Below are 17,355 nucleotides of genomic sequence, written 5' to 3' on the forward strand. Positions count from 1 at the left end.
GCTTGGCTTAGAGACAAGTTGTCAACACAAATCACTTATTTTGACATCACTTCAATTGCTTATTTTGTGGTCTTTTTTTTCTTTGCCTCTCTTGGCTCACATTCAAAATCAAACATCTCTTTTTTCTTCCTCGCCTTGATTTTGATTTTCCTGACCATGGATGTTTGCAATGGCTCTACGACTATAGGTGATTCTTTCAATGTACTTTGAATCCCAATGTTTTGCTCTTGTTCTACTCCTTCAGCATGTGGCATTTCTTTAGAAGCAAAACCTTGGGTAGCCGCATGAACTGCATTTTCTTTAATCTGTTCAACCAACTGTTTATTTTCAGATTCGAGTACTTCAATCTCCTTTCTCAGTTTCTCCATTTCTTTCTCTGTGTTGCTCATCTTTTCTATCGTTTCTTTTGTTTTTGCCTCTTGATCCTCTTCTATTTTTTGCATTGTTTCCCTCATTTTCTTCAGTTCTTCAACCAACGCCATATTCTCACTTTTCAGCCTTTTGTTTTCTTTTTGAAGATCAATGAAGTCCTTCAAAGGTTGATCATCTCCTAAAGCTTCAGCTACATGATCTTCATCTTCTTCAGTCTCCAAATTTTCCTCCATGTCCAATGCATCTTCTTTAGTCTCCAAATTTTTCTCCATGTCCAATGCATCTTCTTCAGTCTCCAAATTTTCCTCTATTTCCAATGCATCTTCTTCATCATCATTGCAAATGAGGGTCATTTCTTCTCTGGAAATGGGCTTCAGTTCATTGTGATTTACCTGCATTTGAAAAATAGAAAAAGAAAAGAAGCCAGCAATTAAGCAAACTTTAACCACTAGAGTAAAATTTTACTCTGTTTCAAAGTAAAAGTTTAGTTTGATTGTGTAGACGTCCCCGAACGCCCCAGGAGGGTGAGCTCCCGTTCTGTTCATTTGGGGTCACTACAGCTCGGACTCTTTAATGTCACGGTTCCTAATCTGAACTAAAGAGTCCAAATCCGACAAATCGTTTTGAGAAACTGATTTTTTGAAAAAGTAGTGCCAAATATGGACTGCTTTGCCAGATACAGAGTCGCCACCTAAATATTTTATTTTGGGAAATTTAGGAAACCCTGACTCGGTGCCAAGGGGCCACGTGTCCGTCATCACCAAAGTTGCCTCGGCTCGGGAACTTGGGTACGATTGGGGAAGGTCACTTCGTGAGCACCCCCGCTCGCCCGGTCATAGACCGGCCTCTACTAACCATGATATCAATTTTTGAAAACATTGTATGTTCTTATTCCGGTTATTAGCCTAGTTTACTATGTGATGCTCACAGCATACAAGTATAGACCGGGTCGCCCAAATTGGAACAAAACATTTCATGCTTGTTTTTGAAAATGGTTTGCTACCCGCAGGTAGGCTTGAAACATTTGATGATTTTTTCCAATTCAAACAACCCAACCTTCACCCACAGGCATTCAGGCAGTTATATCACATAAGCACATAGCCTCATGGTAAGCATGCTATCATGGTAGTCACTCACACGCATGTAAGGATGCTAAAGCATAAAACTCACCGAGTACTCCAAGCCAAAATAGAAACTACATTAGAAATCATGCATGATCCTAAGTATACAGAAATGCCTAATGCAACACATGCAAAATGCAACTATAGCAGGCTCGGCTATTCTAAGATGGCATATGGAATGTTACAACTATCATGTATTCAACTTTGAAATTGAAAATACAATGCAGTTAGTATGATGCGCCGAGCCCGGTGCATGCAATACAGATGAATGAATGCAAACATGCTGTCATACTGTATGCTAATTGAAACATGCCCTAATCTAACCATCATAAGCGGATAAATAAAAGGGAGAAAGACGTGGGGTTGGAAGACATACAACACACTCACGCACACTTATTACAGTTGTGCCCTCTCGCAGAGGGTCTGAATAAATATACAGTCCAAATATTACAGTCCCGAATAAAAGAATATTACAGTCCAAAATATTACAAAATTCTAATGGATGATGCATGTCCGGATTGTCTTGCGCGGAAATCCACCGGAATGCCCCGATTAGCCTCTGTTTACATATGTTCTTGAAATGCGTGCCAAGCCCCAAAAAGTTGCTGATTCCTGATTTTGCTGCAACAGAGAGCAGGAAAGGGGCATAGCAATGTATTTGCACAGATATATGCATGTCTCGATCCTCGTGCCACCAATCACGCATACCAAGGCATGATGGCCGAGGAGTCGAAATGCACAACTCAATATAGGATGAATGCATATGAAACTACAGCTAAAACCTAACTCCATCATGGATAATCCGGAGTGTCGGTGACTGGAGAATTGAGACACATTCCGTCACTCGGAGTACGAAATGTACCTCGTTTCCCGTGCCCGGGCTAACTCCTATCCCGAACACGATGCGATATGCATGATATGCATGAAATGCAACTAAGATACAATCCTAACATATACAATGCTATGGAAATGAAATGCCTCAAAATGCGTGCACACGGGCACGCAAACCGGGAAAATGACAGAATGCAACTAAGATACAACCTAGTATGCACAATGCTATGAAAATGAGAGGCCTCGAAATACGTGCACACGGGCACGTAAACCGAGAAAATGCATGAATGTAATGAAAATGAGACGCCTTGAAATGCGTGCACACTGGCACGCAAACCGAGGCGATAGCAAGATGCTATAAAAATGAGGTGTCTCGAAATGCGTGCACACGGGCACGCAAATCGAGGCAATGGCAGAATGCGATGAAAATGAGGTGTCTCGAAATGCGTGCACATGGGCACGCAAACCGAGGCGATGACGGAATGCGATGAAAATGAGGTGTCTCGAAATGCGTGCACACGGGCACGCAAACCGAGGCAATGGTAAAATACTATGCAAATGACATGGAAAATGTAACATGGGCTTATACCAACATGAGTGAGCCTCAGCCACACTCACATAGGATGCCGGCGGATAAAAATGAGGTGCCTCGAAATGCGTGCACACGGGCACGCAAACCGAGGCAATGGCGGAATGCTATGAAATGACATGAAAACATGATATGGGCTTATACCAACATGAGTGAGCCTCAGCCACACTCACATAGGATGCCGACGGATAAAAATGAGGTGCCTCGAAATGCGTGCACACGGGCACGCAAACTGAGGCAATGGCGGAATGCTATGAAATGACATGGAAATGATAGCAATCATTCTAATGGAATTTCAGCAGTAAAATATGGGGGAAAACAGTCCCGAAATGAGGCGAAATGACATGAAATGCATGGAATTGTCCCGAAATGCGAATTTAGGCACCCGAAATGACCTATAGTTATGCCAAACATGCACAATATGGACATGCAATGCAAAGGCAGAAGCTAGACAGTCCCAAAAAATGCACTTTCACAGTTATAAACAAGGCCAAACAGCAAGCATAGGTATGGCAAAAAATGGCATGCAAGAATAGGGGCCAAAAGAGGGGCAATGAAGCAAGTGATACAAGCAAAACCCAAACTGAAAAATTTCCTTCTACAACATTGAAGAGGGACCAAAAATATGAATATTTACAGTTTATGGCAGCCCCAAAATCGGTATACAAACATGCTAAAAATGTGATGCAAAATAAGGCTCAAAAGTGGCTATAACATGAGGTATGCAAAATAATCATCAAACAGCCAAAGGCCCTTAATAAAACATGTAGAATGGACCAAAATAAGCACTTTTCCAGAACTGTAAAATGGCCAAAAACAAAAGCATGGTAGGCTAACTAAACATGCAAGAATGGGGAATAAAAGAGGGATATAACATGAAGTGACCTATGGAGGCCCCAAACCATGAAAGGACCTAAATGAAACATGAAGAATGGACCAAGATAAGAACCTTTTCAGAACTGTAAAACGGCCAAAAACAAAAGCATGGTAGGCTGCCATTGCATGCAAGAATGGGGAAGAAAAGAGGAGTATAAAGGTAGGTACAACATGGAAGTCCCAAATGGTGTTGAGCCCTTCTTCAATGTTGAAGAGGGGCTCAAAATAAGCCTAATATCAGTTTACAACATGCTCGAAAATAAATTTCTCATGGGTCAAAAATAGCATGCAAAACTATGACATACAAGAGGATCAATGAAGCAAGTGTGTCATGGAGGGCTCAAACAGGGTTGAGCCCTTAATGAAAAGTGAAGATGAGCTCAAAAGAGGGCCCTTTTCAGTTAGGGCCGGAGCTTGAAACAAAAAAGCAAGTGAGGCTTACAAATGGATCAAGAAAAAGGGTCAAAGTGAAGAAAAGGTTACTCACCCTTGAAGACTCAAACTTTTGTTGCTTCTTGGATCAATTTGCAGCTTCTTTGGCCTTTGAGAAACCTTCCTTGTTGCTGGAAATGAGGTGGTGGTGATAGAGCTTGGTGGTGTAGAAGAAGTGATGGTTAGGGACTTAGGGTTTTTCAAGGAAATGAGAGGTATAGAAATGGAGTTGTATATGGAAGCTTGAAGATGAAGTTTTCTAACCCCAACAAAGGAGGCCACCAGCTGGTTATAAGGGTCAAAAAGGGGGTGTAAAGGTGGGGGCAAAGGAGAGTAACTTTCCCCCAAGAAATATCCCCCGGATAAAGATCTTTTCTGGGGGATAAAGCTCCACAGCTGTAAAGTGCACAGTGCAAGGAATACGGCCGGCCTGGTACTTTTGTTACAGGTGGCCGGCCGGCCACACCCCCTAGCCGGCCGGCTAGGGGTCAAAAAGGTCAATCAGATTTTCTGGCCGGCCACCAACTGGTGGGGTCCTCCTACCTGTGTACAACAAAACCCTGTGGTTAAAAGTCCAAGAAAGTGGGTCCAAGGGGTTCAACATTAGCCCGGAAAGAGGGGTTCAAAAGGGTCAAGTTGAATTACTGGCCGGCCATGAACTTTTAGGGTCCTCTCATGTGTGTACATCACAAATATGTGGTTCAAAGTTCAAGAAAAAGGGTCCAAGGGGTTCAACATTAGCCCGGAAGGAGGGGGTCAAAAGGGTCAAGTTGAATTAATGGCCGGCCATGAACTTTTAGGGTCCTCTCATGTGTGTACATCACAAATATGTGGTTCAAAGTTCAAGAAAATGGGCCCAAGGTGTTCAACATTAGCCCGGAAGTGCGAAAAACGGGCACCGGAGGGCGTCGGAGGATGTATAACTGGTTGATGCAACAATTGCTGGCCTCCCACCCTTCAGTGACCTCCCCGGTGATAAAACAGAGGTACCTGCCAAAAATAAACAAAAACCGTTGCAAAATGAATGTTCGGGGGCCAAAACGCGCAGTTCGAGGTCCCGAAAATGGGCTGTTAAGCACCGAAAGTGGCGTTCGGCCACGAAGTGGGCTTCTCAGCCCCCAGTGTCCCTCAAAAGGGAGCAAATAGGAAGTATGCCAAAAATTAGAGCAATAGGAGATGGTTAAGCGGTCCCGAACCGAGGCACACGGCCTGACGGCTCCGAAAACCGGAAACCGGACTCCGAAATGGGAAAAATGGCCTACGGCCACCAAATGTAGCCTACGGACACTGAGAGATGGTCTACTGGACCTCTCCCTCCCCTCAGGAAAAGAAACAGAGAAAACCGAGTCTGGTTCGCAAACCGAGACAAGGCACAGAAGAGGGTTCGGAAGTCCGGAGGCAGGGCTCACGGCCGTGACTCTGAAACTTCTGAACAAGCACATTATGCAACATCACCAAGCGCTCAATCGGTGACGTCTGAGTCTTAAGGTCGGTCAAAAATGGGGTGTCTACATGTAACAACCCTCATACTGATTACTGATTAATGACTGATTGATCACCAGTTACTGTTAAACAGAACTGATAATGACTGATAACTGACCGATAATTGAACTGATTAAAAGTACTGAACTGACTGACTGAAACTGGAACTGAATTGACTGAGTATATGTTAGTTAATTTCATTCTATCTGTTTGATTGTATGATTATCTGTTCATGTTCGTATGTTTAAACTGCTAATTGAAGGCCTTATCGGCGGCCGAATCTGAAACCGATTAGTGTTCTGTGACCCTCGTAATTTACGTGATTTTATTGTACAATTATCTGAAAATTGATTAGGTATGATTAAATTAGATTAAATAAGCTAATTAAAGAGTTGGATTTAATTACAACCTTGCCACTAGTGGGCCACTCACACACACACACACATGAGCCTTGTAAACACTCCACGTATTGATTAAACCCACACTTCTTCTCACATTTTGAGCCTCAACCGACCCTAGAGAGAGAGAGACTTGAGGAGTTGGTTTTCATCTTGAATTGCTTGGAATTGCTTGAGAAATTGTTGAAGTGATTGCATATTTGAGCTCCCTTCTTGAAATACAAGACTTAAGGTAGCTCCATTGTCTTCTTATTCATGTTTTAAGTTGAATCTTGCATGATTTATGTCATATTGAAGGAGTGTAGAGCCAAACATGGTTTAGATGGCGAATTGTAGCTTAATTGTTGCATGCATGTACATATATTGAAGTTTTGAGGTTGTAGTTCATAATGCCTCACATGCATGTCCATCTTTTGGTCATACTCCATGAGTTCATCTTGTTTTTGAAGGTTTGAGCTCTTTTGAAACAGCATTGAAGCTTTGAAAAGGATTTAAGATCATGCATGTCATGTTTGAAGAATGTTCTTGGAAAATGATTTGAAATTGGTTTGAATTAAACACCCTTGGGCTTTGATTTCTCGAATTGATCTTTGAATCATGTTACTCCATGTGTTTATAAGAGTTTTCCAGAAAATGAGCCCAAGAGGATCGGTTTTGATGCATTTAAACTTGAGTTTGAGCTTGGAGGTGCAATCTGGGTTTTCCAGATTTCGCACTTCCGCTCGAGCGGGGAAATTTACGCTCGAGCGTGGAATCCGAGCAACCAGCATATCTCTGCACTGTTTTGCAGTCCGCTCGAGCGGAGTATTGGGCGCTCGAGCGGAGTCATGTCTCAAGCTCGAGCGGGCGTCGAGCGGAGATTTCACCCATCCAGTACTTTTACAGTACGCTCGAGCGGGAAAGTTTGCGCTCGAGCGTGTACCTTTGTTTGCCTGTACGCTCGAGCGGGGAAACCTGAGCTCGAGCGGGACTCTGTTTTACTGAAAATTCTGTAACTGTTTTCTGATCGCATTTTTGCATCCTCATCCCATCCTAGGCATTTTTAGGCCTAGTTTAAGACATCTTGATGAGGATATCGTTGTAGAACACACCAAGGCAAATTAGGGATTAAGTTATGCTATTTCCCAACTGTGTAGCTTAGTGTGTGTTCAACCTGTGAACTGTGTAGGGTTGGCAACTGGGGAGACACGCTCTAGCATACTGTAGCCCAGAACTCTGTGAGTAACAATTGTGTAAAGATATGTTCAACTGATTATCTTCTGAATACTGAACTGAACTGTTTACTGAACTGGTATTATTTACTGAATGAATGTATGTCCTTTATTTCTGAACTGTACTGTGGCATCCTTAGTATTTACGGTTTACTGTTACTGCTACTGTTACAGAGATCTCTGTCGGTTCCCTCGTGGAACCACTACTGTTTACTGACTGATGGCCATCATTACTGTTCGGTCTTTTAAGACCTACTGTTACTGTTATGCTAATGGATGTACCACATATGACTGTTTACTGTACTGAACAACTGAATGACTGATTGAAATGAACTGTTTTCATACTGTAAGGACATTCATTCTTAACCTCTTTACATATTGTGTTATTCACTGGGCTTTAGCTCACTGCTCATATATATATGTAGGTGTACAGGCACCAGACCGCAGCTAGAGGCGTCAGGGTTACTCCAGTTTTGTCAAGCCAGCCTTTGTGCCTCACTGCGAGGTTCCGAGCCTACTGTTAAGGCTTAGGGGTGTTTTAGAATTTTCCCCCGCCTGTCTTCTGTACTGTCTAACTGTTTTGTATAGACTGACTGTTTACTGTACCGTTATACAGGGATTAGGTCCCCGTACTGTGTGACTGTTAATTTTGTATACCGTGTTGTACAGACGGAATGTTTTCGGTACTGTTACTAGGGGTTGAGTCCCTAGTTATATGGATGTGAATATTGTGTATACTGTTCTGTACCGTTTTGTATAATGCATGAAAAGCCTTTTTGCATACAGACTGTCACAGCTCAATGGACACTATTTATTTACTGTATTGGCTTCCGCCAGGCCCTGTACTCTGTTTCACTGTATTACTGTTCAGCAGGCCTTCGGTAATCTCGGATTACTGGCCGGTTACGGTGCTAAACCCATAGGGCCGGGTTTGGGTCGTGACAGAGTGGTATCAGAGCGATACTTACCACGAGTTATATCGCACACACGTGTCCAAATGAGCTATAGGGTGTCCTAGAAAAGTGATTAGGGCATCTCATGAGCATGATAAGTGTGTGGTTATGTTATGACTGAATATCTGTTAATGTGTTAAACTGGTAAACAAATGACTGCTTATGTTTAAAACTGTTATAACTGCTTATAGTGAAATGGACAATGCAAATGAACCTGAGTCCTCATCTACTGAGGCAAGAATGGAAAGAATGGAAAGAATGATAGAACTGATAACTGCTAGACTGGAACAACAACAGAACCAACGCCCCCACCTCCTCCTCCGGTACAGCCGGAACCTAATGCGAATGCGGATGATGGGGATATTATTGCTCTTACCCAGAAGTTCAGCAAAATGAAACCGCCATCCTTTCAGGGAGGCCTTGAACCGCTAAAAGCTGAAGCTTGGGTTCTGGAAACAGAGAAATTATTTGAAGTGTTTCCGTGCTCAGAAGCGAACAAAGTACTGTTAGCTACCTTCACCCTACAAGAAGAGGCTAGAAGGTGGTGGATGTTAATCCGTGAAACAAACATTGTTATGACTTGGGCTCAGTTCAAGGAGTCCTTCTTTGAAAAGTACTTCCCTCAGTGTGTTAGGGATAGGAAAGTAACTGAGTTTGAACAACTGAAGCAGGGCACAATGTCCGTTGCAGAATACGAGACGAAATTTACTGAACTTGCCCGTTATGCACCGCACATGGTGGATACTGAATATAAGAAGGCCAGAAAATTTGAAGGTGGCCTTAATGTGGCAATACTTGACCGGATAAATGTTTTGAAACTACCAACTTTTGTGGGTGTTCTCGACCGGGCATTGATGGCCGAGTCAAACATTGCAGCAGTGAAACAATCTGAGACACCAACAACTGAATGGCATGGTAAAAGGCAGGGTTTCAAATTTAAGAAAGGCAAGCACAACCCAGCCAACAAGAAACAGAATACGGGGACAACAACTAGCCTCAGTCAAGGGAGTGGATTCATACCACCCTGTCCTGAGTGTGGCAAGAAGCACAAGGGAGTCTGCTACAGAATATCTGGAGCCTGTTACAGGTGTGGCAAGGTGGGCCACATGGTTAAAGACTGCCCCTCTGCTCCACAAGTCAGTGGTAAAGCTGCACCAAGCGCAGCAGCATCAAATGCTCCACCAAAGCCTAACCCCAGAGTTACGGGGAAAGAGCCTGTGAGGCAAGGCCGAGTGTTCGCACTAGTACCGGGAGATGTGCAGAATACCGAGACCGTTGTGTCAGGTATTCTCTCTATTTGTGCACAAAATGCATATGTATTAATTGATTCGGGGTCTACGCATTCTTATGTATCATATGCTTTTTCACGGAAATTGGATAGACCCTTAGAACCCATGAACTATCTGCTAGCCGTATCATCACCCGTAGGGGGATCCATGACATGTGCTTATATGTACCCCGCATGTGAAATTATTGTTGGGGATATGCATCTGTTTATTGATTTACTGCCATTGAACATTGATCATTTTGACGTAATATTGGGGATGGATTGGTTACAAAAATATCATGCCACTATTGACTGTGTGACCAAGCAAGTTGTTTTCCGTCCACCTGGTTTGCCTGAATTTGTGTTTAATGGGAGTGGAGTAGTACCTCCTCCGTATTTGATTTCGTCAGTAAAAGCTGTTAAATTAATTAGAAAGGGGTGTAAAGGATATCTGTGTTCTGTACTGACTGTGTCTACTGATGATAGTGTTAAAACTGATGTGAATTGTATTCCTATAGTCAGGGAATTTCCAGATGTCTTTCCAGATAATCTTCCAGGGGATTTGACTGACAGGGAGATTGAATTTACCGTTGATGTGATTCCCGGAACACAACCAGTTTCTAAAGCTCCCTACCGAATGGCTCCAACTGAACTGAAGGAACTGAAAGTGCAATTGCAAGAACTGTTAGATAAAAAGTTCATCAGACCTAGCACTTCGCCATGGGGTGCTCCTGTTTTGTTTGTCAAGAAGAAAGATGGCTCACTGAGACTGTGCATCGACTACCGTGAACTGAATAAGGTAACTGTAAAGAACAAATACCCATTGCCACGCATTGATGATTTATTTGATCAGTTACAGGGTGCACAAGTGTTTTCTAAGATTGATCTCAGATCGGGGTATCATCAACTGAAGGTTAAACCGGAAGACATCGATAAAACTGCTTTTAGAACGAGGTATGGACATTATGAATTTCTAGTTATGCCTTTTGGAGTCACGAACGCACCAGCTGCTTTTATGGACCTCATGAACAGAATTTTTAAACCGTACCTTGATGACTTTATTGTTGTATTTATCGATGACATATTGATTTACTCCAAAAGCATAGGACAGCATGAACATCATCTGAGACTTGCCCTACAAACCTTAAGAGAACAGAAACTGTATGCTAAACTGTCTAAATGTGAATTTTGGCTTGATCATGTTATGTTTTTGGGGCATGTTGTTAGCAAAGATGGAATTTCTGTCGATCCACAGAAAATTGAAGCTGTAGTGAACTGGCCTAGACCAACAAATGTGACTGAAGTTCGAAGCTTTTTGGGATTGGCTGGATATTACAGAAGATTTGTCAAAGATTTCTCCAAAATTGCCCTACCATTGACTCAGTTAACTCAAAAGGGGACATCATTTGACTGGACCGACCAAAGAGAATCTGCTTTCCAGGAGTTGAAAACTAGACTTGTGACTGCACCAGTTTTGACTTTACCCTCAGGTACGGATGGTTATACTGTATTTAGTGATGCTTCTCATAAGGGTTTGGGATGTGTTTTAATGCAGAATGGGAAAGTTATTGCTTATGCTTCCCGACAGTTGAGACCACATGAAAAGAACTACCCGACCCATGACCTGGAACTTGCTGCAGTGGTGTTTGCACTGAAAATCTGGCGTCACTACCTGTATGGGGTGACATGTGAAGTATAAACCGACCACAAGAGTTTGAAATATTTCTTCACACAGAAAGAACTGAACATGAGACAGCGGAGATGGCTAGAACTGATAAAGGATTACGACCTACAGATCTTGTACCACCCAGGAAAAGCCAATACCGTTGCCGATGCATTGAGCCGGAAATCGATTGGAAACTTAGCATGTTTGCTTACAGGACAGAAAGAGTTGCTTTGTGACCTTGAAAAATCTGAAATTGAAATTGTTTTACGGGAACAAGGTGGAACCTTAGCTGCTATTTCTGCTCAACTGGCACTGATTGAAGAGATTAAAGAAAAACAGCAACTGGATGACTTCTTGAAGAAGATCATCGAAGAAAGAGAATCTAAACCGAGACCGGGATTCAAATTTGAGAATAATGTACTGAAATTTCAAGAAAGACTGTGTGTACCGAATGATACTGAACTGAAAAGAAGAGTTCTGCAAGAAGGCCACAATTCGAAATTGTCTATCCATCCGGGGAATACGAAAATGTACCAAGATCTGAAACAGAATTTCTGGTGGCCGGGAATGAAGAAAGAGATTGCTGATTTTGTATCCAAATGTCTTCATTGCCAACAGGTCAAAGCTGAACATCAACGACCTGCCGGACTATTGCAACCCCTACCCATACCAGAGTGGAAATGGGAGCATATCACGATGGATTTTATCGTTGGATTACCTCGCTCCAGAAAAGGTATGGATTCAATTTGGGTTATTGTTGATAGATTAACCAAATCTGCTCACTTCTTACCTGTCAAGACAATCTATAATGCGGACAAATTGGCTGTTATCTATATTGATGAAATTGTTAGACTGCATGGAGTGCCTGTGTCTATTGTTTCTGACAGGGATTCGAAGTTTACATCGAGGTTTTGGCAAAGCCTACAAACTGCACTGGGTACTGAACTGAGACTGAGTAGTGCCTATCATCCTCAGACAGATGGCCAATCAGAAAGGACCATCCAAACTCTGGAGGATTTACTGAGATTGTGTGTCCTTGATTTTCAGGGAGACTGGGAAAGTCATCTGCCATTAGTTGAATTCGCCTACAACAATAGCTACCATTCGAGTATCGGTATGGCGCCTTTCGAGGCATTGTATGGCAGAAAATGTAGATCTCCGATTTGCTGGGCAGAAGTTGGAGATGGGCCGTTGCTTGGGCCCGAGATTGTGTATGAAACAACTGAAAAAGTAAAACTAATACAGCAAAGACTGAAAACTGCACAGAGTAGACAGAAAAGTTATGCAGATGTCAGAAGACGGGACAGAGAGTATGAAGTGGGTGATCACGTTTTTGTGAAAGTGACACCAATGAAAGGCCAGACTCGTTTTGGAGTCAAAGGCAAGTTAGCACCGAGATACGTCGGACCATATGAGATCATTGAGAAAATCAATCCGGTGGCGTATCAAGTTGCGCTCCCTCCTGAAATGGAGCATATGCATAACGTCTTCCACATCTCTATGTTAAGAGACTATCTTCGGGATCCCTTCCATGTAATAGAGCCTACCCACGTAGTGTTGAGTGATGACTACACATACGAGGAACGGCCTATACAGATTGTAAACAGACGGATCAAGAAACTGAGGAACAAAGAGATCCCGTTAGTGAAAGTTGACTGGCAGAACCATGGTGGCGTGTATGCCACTTGGGAAAGGGAAGATGACATGGCTAAACGATATCCTGAACTGTTTCCACTGAATCCTGTTTTCTTCCAGAATGAAGGTAACTCGAGTTTAGAGGACTAAACTCTTTATAAGGAGGGGAGACTGTAACAACCCTCATACTGATTACTGATTAATGACTGATTGATCACCAGTTACTGTTAAACAGAACTGATAATGACTGATAACTGACCGATAATTGAACTGATTAAAAGTACTGAACTGACTGACTGAAACTGGAACTGAATTGACTGAGTATATGTTAGTTAATTTCATTCTATCTGTTTGATTGTATGATTATCTGTTCATGTTCGTATGTTTAAACTGCTAATTGAAGGCCTTATCGGCGGCCGAATCTGAAACCGATTAGTGTTCTGTGACCCTCGTAATTTACGTGATTTTATTGTACAATTATCTGAAAATTGATTAGGTATGATTAAATTAGATTAAATAAGCTAATTAAAGAGTTGGATTTAATTACAACCTTGCCACTAGTGGGCCACTCACACACACACACACATGAGCCTTGTAAACACTCCACGTATTGATTAAACCCACACTTCTTCTCACATTTTGAGCCTCAACCGACCCTAGAGAGAGAGAGACTTGAGGAGTTGGTTTTCATCTTGAATTGCTTGGAATTGCTTGAGAAATTGTTGAAGTGATTGCATATTTGAGCTCCCTTCTTGAAATACAAGACTTAAGGTAGCTCCATTGTCTTCTTATTCATGTTTTAAGTTGAATCTTGCATGATTTATGTCATATTGAAGGAGTGTAGAGCCAAACATGGTTTAGATGGCGAATTGTAGCTTAATTGTTGCATGCATGTACATATATTGAAGTTTTGAGGTTGTAGTTCATAATGCCTCACATGCATGTCCATCTTTTGGTCATACTCCATGAGTTCATCTTGTTTTTGAAGGTTTGAGCTCTTTTGAAACAGCATTGAAGCTTTGAAAAGGATTTAAGATCATGCATGTCATGTTTGAAGAATGTTCTTGGAAAATGATTTGAAATTGGTTTGAATTAAACACCCTTGGGCTTTGATTTCTCGAATTGATCTTTGAATCATGTTACTCCATGTGTTTATAAGAGTTTTCCAGAAAATGAGCCCAAGAGGATCGGTTTTGATGCATTTAAACTTGAGTTTGAGCTTGGAGGTGCAATCTGGGTTTTCCAGATTTCGCACTTCCGCTCGAGCGGGGAAATTTACGCTCGAGCGTGGAATCCGAGCAACCAGCATATCTCTGCACTGTTTTGCAGTCCGCTCGAGCGGAGTATTGGGCGCTCGAGCGGAGTCATGTCTCAAGCTCGAGCGGGCGTCGAGCGGAGATTTCACCCATCCAGTACTTTTACAGTACGCTCGAGCGGGAAAGTTTGCGCTCGAGCGTGTACCTTTGTTTGCCTGTACGCTCGAGCGGGGAAACCTGAGCTCGAGCGGGACTCTGTTTTACTGAAAATTCTGTAACTGTTTTCTGATCGCATTTTTGCATCCTCATCCCATCCTAGGCATTTTTAGGCCTAGTTTAAGACATCTTGATGAGGATATCGTTGTAGAACACACCAAGGCAAATTAGGGATTAAGTTATGCTATTTCCCAACTGTGTAGCTTAGTGTGTGTTCAACCTGTGAACTGTGTAGGGTTGGCAACTGGGGAGACACGCTCTAGCATACTGTAGCCCAGAACTCTGTGAGTAACAATTGTGTAAAGATATGTTCAACTGATTATCTTCTGAATACTGAACTGAACTGTTTACTGAACTGGTATTATTTACTGAATGAATGTATGTCCTTTATTTCTGAACTGTACTGTGGCATCCTTAGTATTTACGGTTTACTGTTACTGCTACTGTTACAGAGATCTCTGTCGGTTCCCTCGTGGAACCACTACTGTTTACTGACTGATGGCCATCATTACTGTTCGGTCTTTTAAGACCTACTGTTACTGTTATGCTAATGGATGTACCACATATGACTGTTTACTGTACTGAACAACTGAATGACTGATTGAAATGAACTGTTTTCATACTGTAAGGACATTCATTCTTAACCTCTTTACATATTGTGTTATTCACTGGGCTTTAGCTCACTGCTCATATATATATGTAGGTGTACAGGCACCAGACCGCAGCTAGAGGCGTCAGGGTTACTCCAGTTTTGTCAAGCCAGCCTTTGTGCCTCACTGCGAGGTTCCGAGCCTACTGTTAAGGCTTAGGGGTGTTTTAGAATTTTCCCCCGCCTGTCTTCTGTACTGTCTAACTGTTTTGTATAGACTGACTGTTTACTGTACCGTTATACAGGGATTAGGTCCCCGTACTGTGTGACTGTTAATTTTGTATACCGTGTTGTACAGACGGAATGTTTTCGGTACTGTTACTAGGGGTTGAGTCCCTAGTTATATGGATGTGAATATTGTGTATACTGTTCTGTACCGTTTTGTATAATGCATGAAAAGCCTTTTTGCATACAGACTGTCACAGCTCAATGGACACTATTTATTTACTGTATTGGCTTCCGCCAGGCCCTGTACTCTGTTTCACTGTATTACTGTTCAGCAGGCCTTCGGTAATCTCGGATTACTGGCCGGTTACGGTGCTAAACCCATAGGGCCGGGTTTGGGTCGTGACACTACAGATTGTAAGTAAACTTTTACTCTAATTTTAAGTAAACATTTACTCTATTCAAGAGTAAGTAAAAGTTTACTCTGACTGTAAGTAAAAGTTTACTCTGATTTAAAGTAAACTTTTACTCTGATTTAAAGTAAACATTTACTCTGTTCAAGAGTAAGTAAAATTTTACTCTGACTGTAAGTAAAATTTTACTCTGACTGCAAGTAAAAGTTTACTCTAATTTCAAGTAAAAGTTTACTTTGATTTAAACTTTTACTCTGTTAAAGAGTAAGTAAAATTTTACTCTGATTGTAAGTAAACTTTTACTCTGATTTAAAGTAAACTTTTACTCTCTTCAAGAGTAAAAGTAAAATTTTACTCTGTTTCAAAGTAAAAGTTTACTCTGATTGTAAGTAAAATTTTACTCAGTTCAAGAGTAAGTAAAATTTTACTATGTTTCAAAGTAAAAGTTTACTCTGACTGTAAGTAAACTTTTACTCTATTCAAGAGAAAGATTTAATTATGTACGTATAATTTTAAACAAAGTGAACCAGTAAGGCTAAGTTTGGAAAGATGATACCTCTTCGGGCTTTAGTGTTTGCAATGACCTCTTCATTAGCTTTTTCCTCAATGTTGATAAGTCCCATCGAAGGAGCCTTGGACACAAATTTTTTCCTTGAGGTTGAATGAGGGTAGTATGCTCGCATAACCAGTACTATAAAATAAAAAATCAAAATTAGTTAATTCTCTAAAGATACATTGCATAATATTTAAAGTAGTTCAATTTACTTATCAAAAGAAGAAGTACACATCCAGTGACATTTTCAGGACTTCCTAATGAAGAATGAATTGATGTAGTCAACGTGGATGCAACTACAGTCGACCATGCATACGAATTCATCTTTTCCAAATCTTCTACAAGGGCGACAAAGGCCCATCCAACTGTTAGACCAGTTGTTGGTAATAGTAAAGTCGCCACAACAAATAGACACATTATTCGTGCAACATCCTCAACATCAACTCTCGTTGTGCGTTCCAACGCATCTTCTAATGCCTCTCGCAAACTCTTTACAGATATTCTTGACATATTACGAAACCTTCTCTGCACAAAAGGTGATTCTTGTTTCTTCCCATATGACACATCTACTTTTTTCATTCCCGATTTTATCCCAAAAATCAAAGTAACATCACTGTCCCGTATGTCACATGTTTTTCCCCCAAGCTTAAATCCCTTTGCATGAAAGTCATAAGATTTGATCATATCCATGACATTATCATCAACTTTCTTGAACTTCTTTAACACCACATCATCTTTCTTCCAAAAACATTTAAACAACATCCCAAAAGGTGTTCTCTCAAGGGCAGTGATGTGTCTTTTAGTGAACCTCGTGTCTTGCATTATGTTTATCAATGAAACAATATTTGACCTATATTGTTTCATATAGTTCTCCCTCTCTCGTACTCCATGTACAATATTCAACTTTGAAGGACTTTCTTCACTACTTTTGCTCTTTTTTTTAGGGACTTTCTTCTTCTGTATTACCGTTGGTGGAACTTCAAAATCATCATCATCATCATCACCACATTTGCTTCTTCTAACAACCATTTTCAAACACTAAAAAGTTTCCCTATATCAACAGTGTAACATTTTACTATAAACAACAATGTGACAAAACAAATAAACACTAAACAAAATGCACAAGCATTGTAATGAGACAGTAAAATTTTACTCTGTTTGGCAGTAAAACTTTACTTTTATTGAAAGTAAAATTTTACTCTGATTGGAAGTAAAATTTTACTCTGAAAAATTCATGAAGCAAGTGAATTCGAAAGCATTGAAATTGCAG

The 17,355-nt window shown here is 41.3% G+C and overlaps 1 protein-coding gene across 1 annotated transcript; it reads right to left on the reverse strand.

Annotated features, from left to right (window-relative positions):
* Nucleotides 1-59: 59 nt before the first annotated feature.
* LOC145803580 (uncharacterized) lies at nt 60-17,114 on the reverse strand. Its single transcript, XM_082896888.1, has 3 exons — nt 16,317-17,114; nt 16,089-16,223; nt 60-764 (listed from the first exon to the last, which is right to left on the reverse strand). The coding sequence occupies exons 1-3, from the start codon at nt 17,112-17,114 to the stop codon at nt 60-62; spliced, it is 1,638 nt and encodes a 545-aa protein (XP_082753014.1).
* Between the last annotated feature and the right edge of the window lie 241 nt (nt 17,115-17,355).

Source organism: Camellia sinensis, chromosome 12 (assembly GCF_055761805.1).
Source record: "Camellia sinensis isolate YWXY chromosome 12, ASM5576180v1, whole genome shotgun sequence".
NCBI classification, from domain to species: Eukaryota; Viridiplantae; Streptophyta; class Magnoliopsida; order Ericales; family Theaceae; genus Camellia; species Camellia sinensis.

Coding starts and splice junctions, on each gene's coding strand:
- LOC145803580 (XM_082896888.1), bottom strand. CDS start 17,114: ATGGTTGTTAGAAGAAGCAAATGTGGTGATGATGATGATGATGATTTT. Junction 16,224..16,316: donor CTGAAAATGTCACTGGATGT/GTACTTCTTCTT, acceptor TTTATTTTATAG/TACTGGTTATGCGAGCATAC. Junction 765..16,088: donor AAACACTAAAGCCCGAAGAG/GTATCATCTTTC, acceptor TTTCAAATGCAG/GTAAATCACAATGAACTGAA.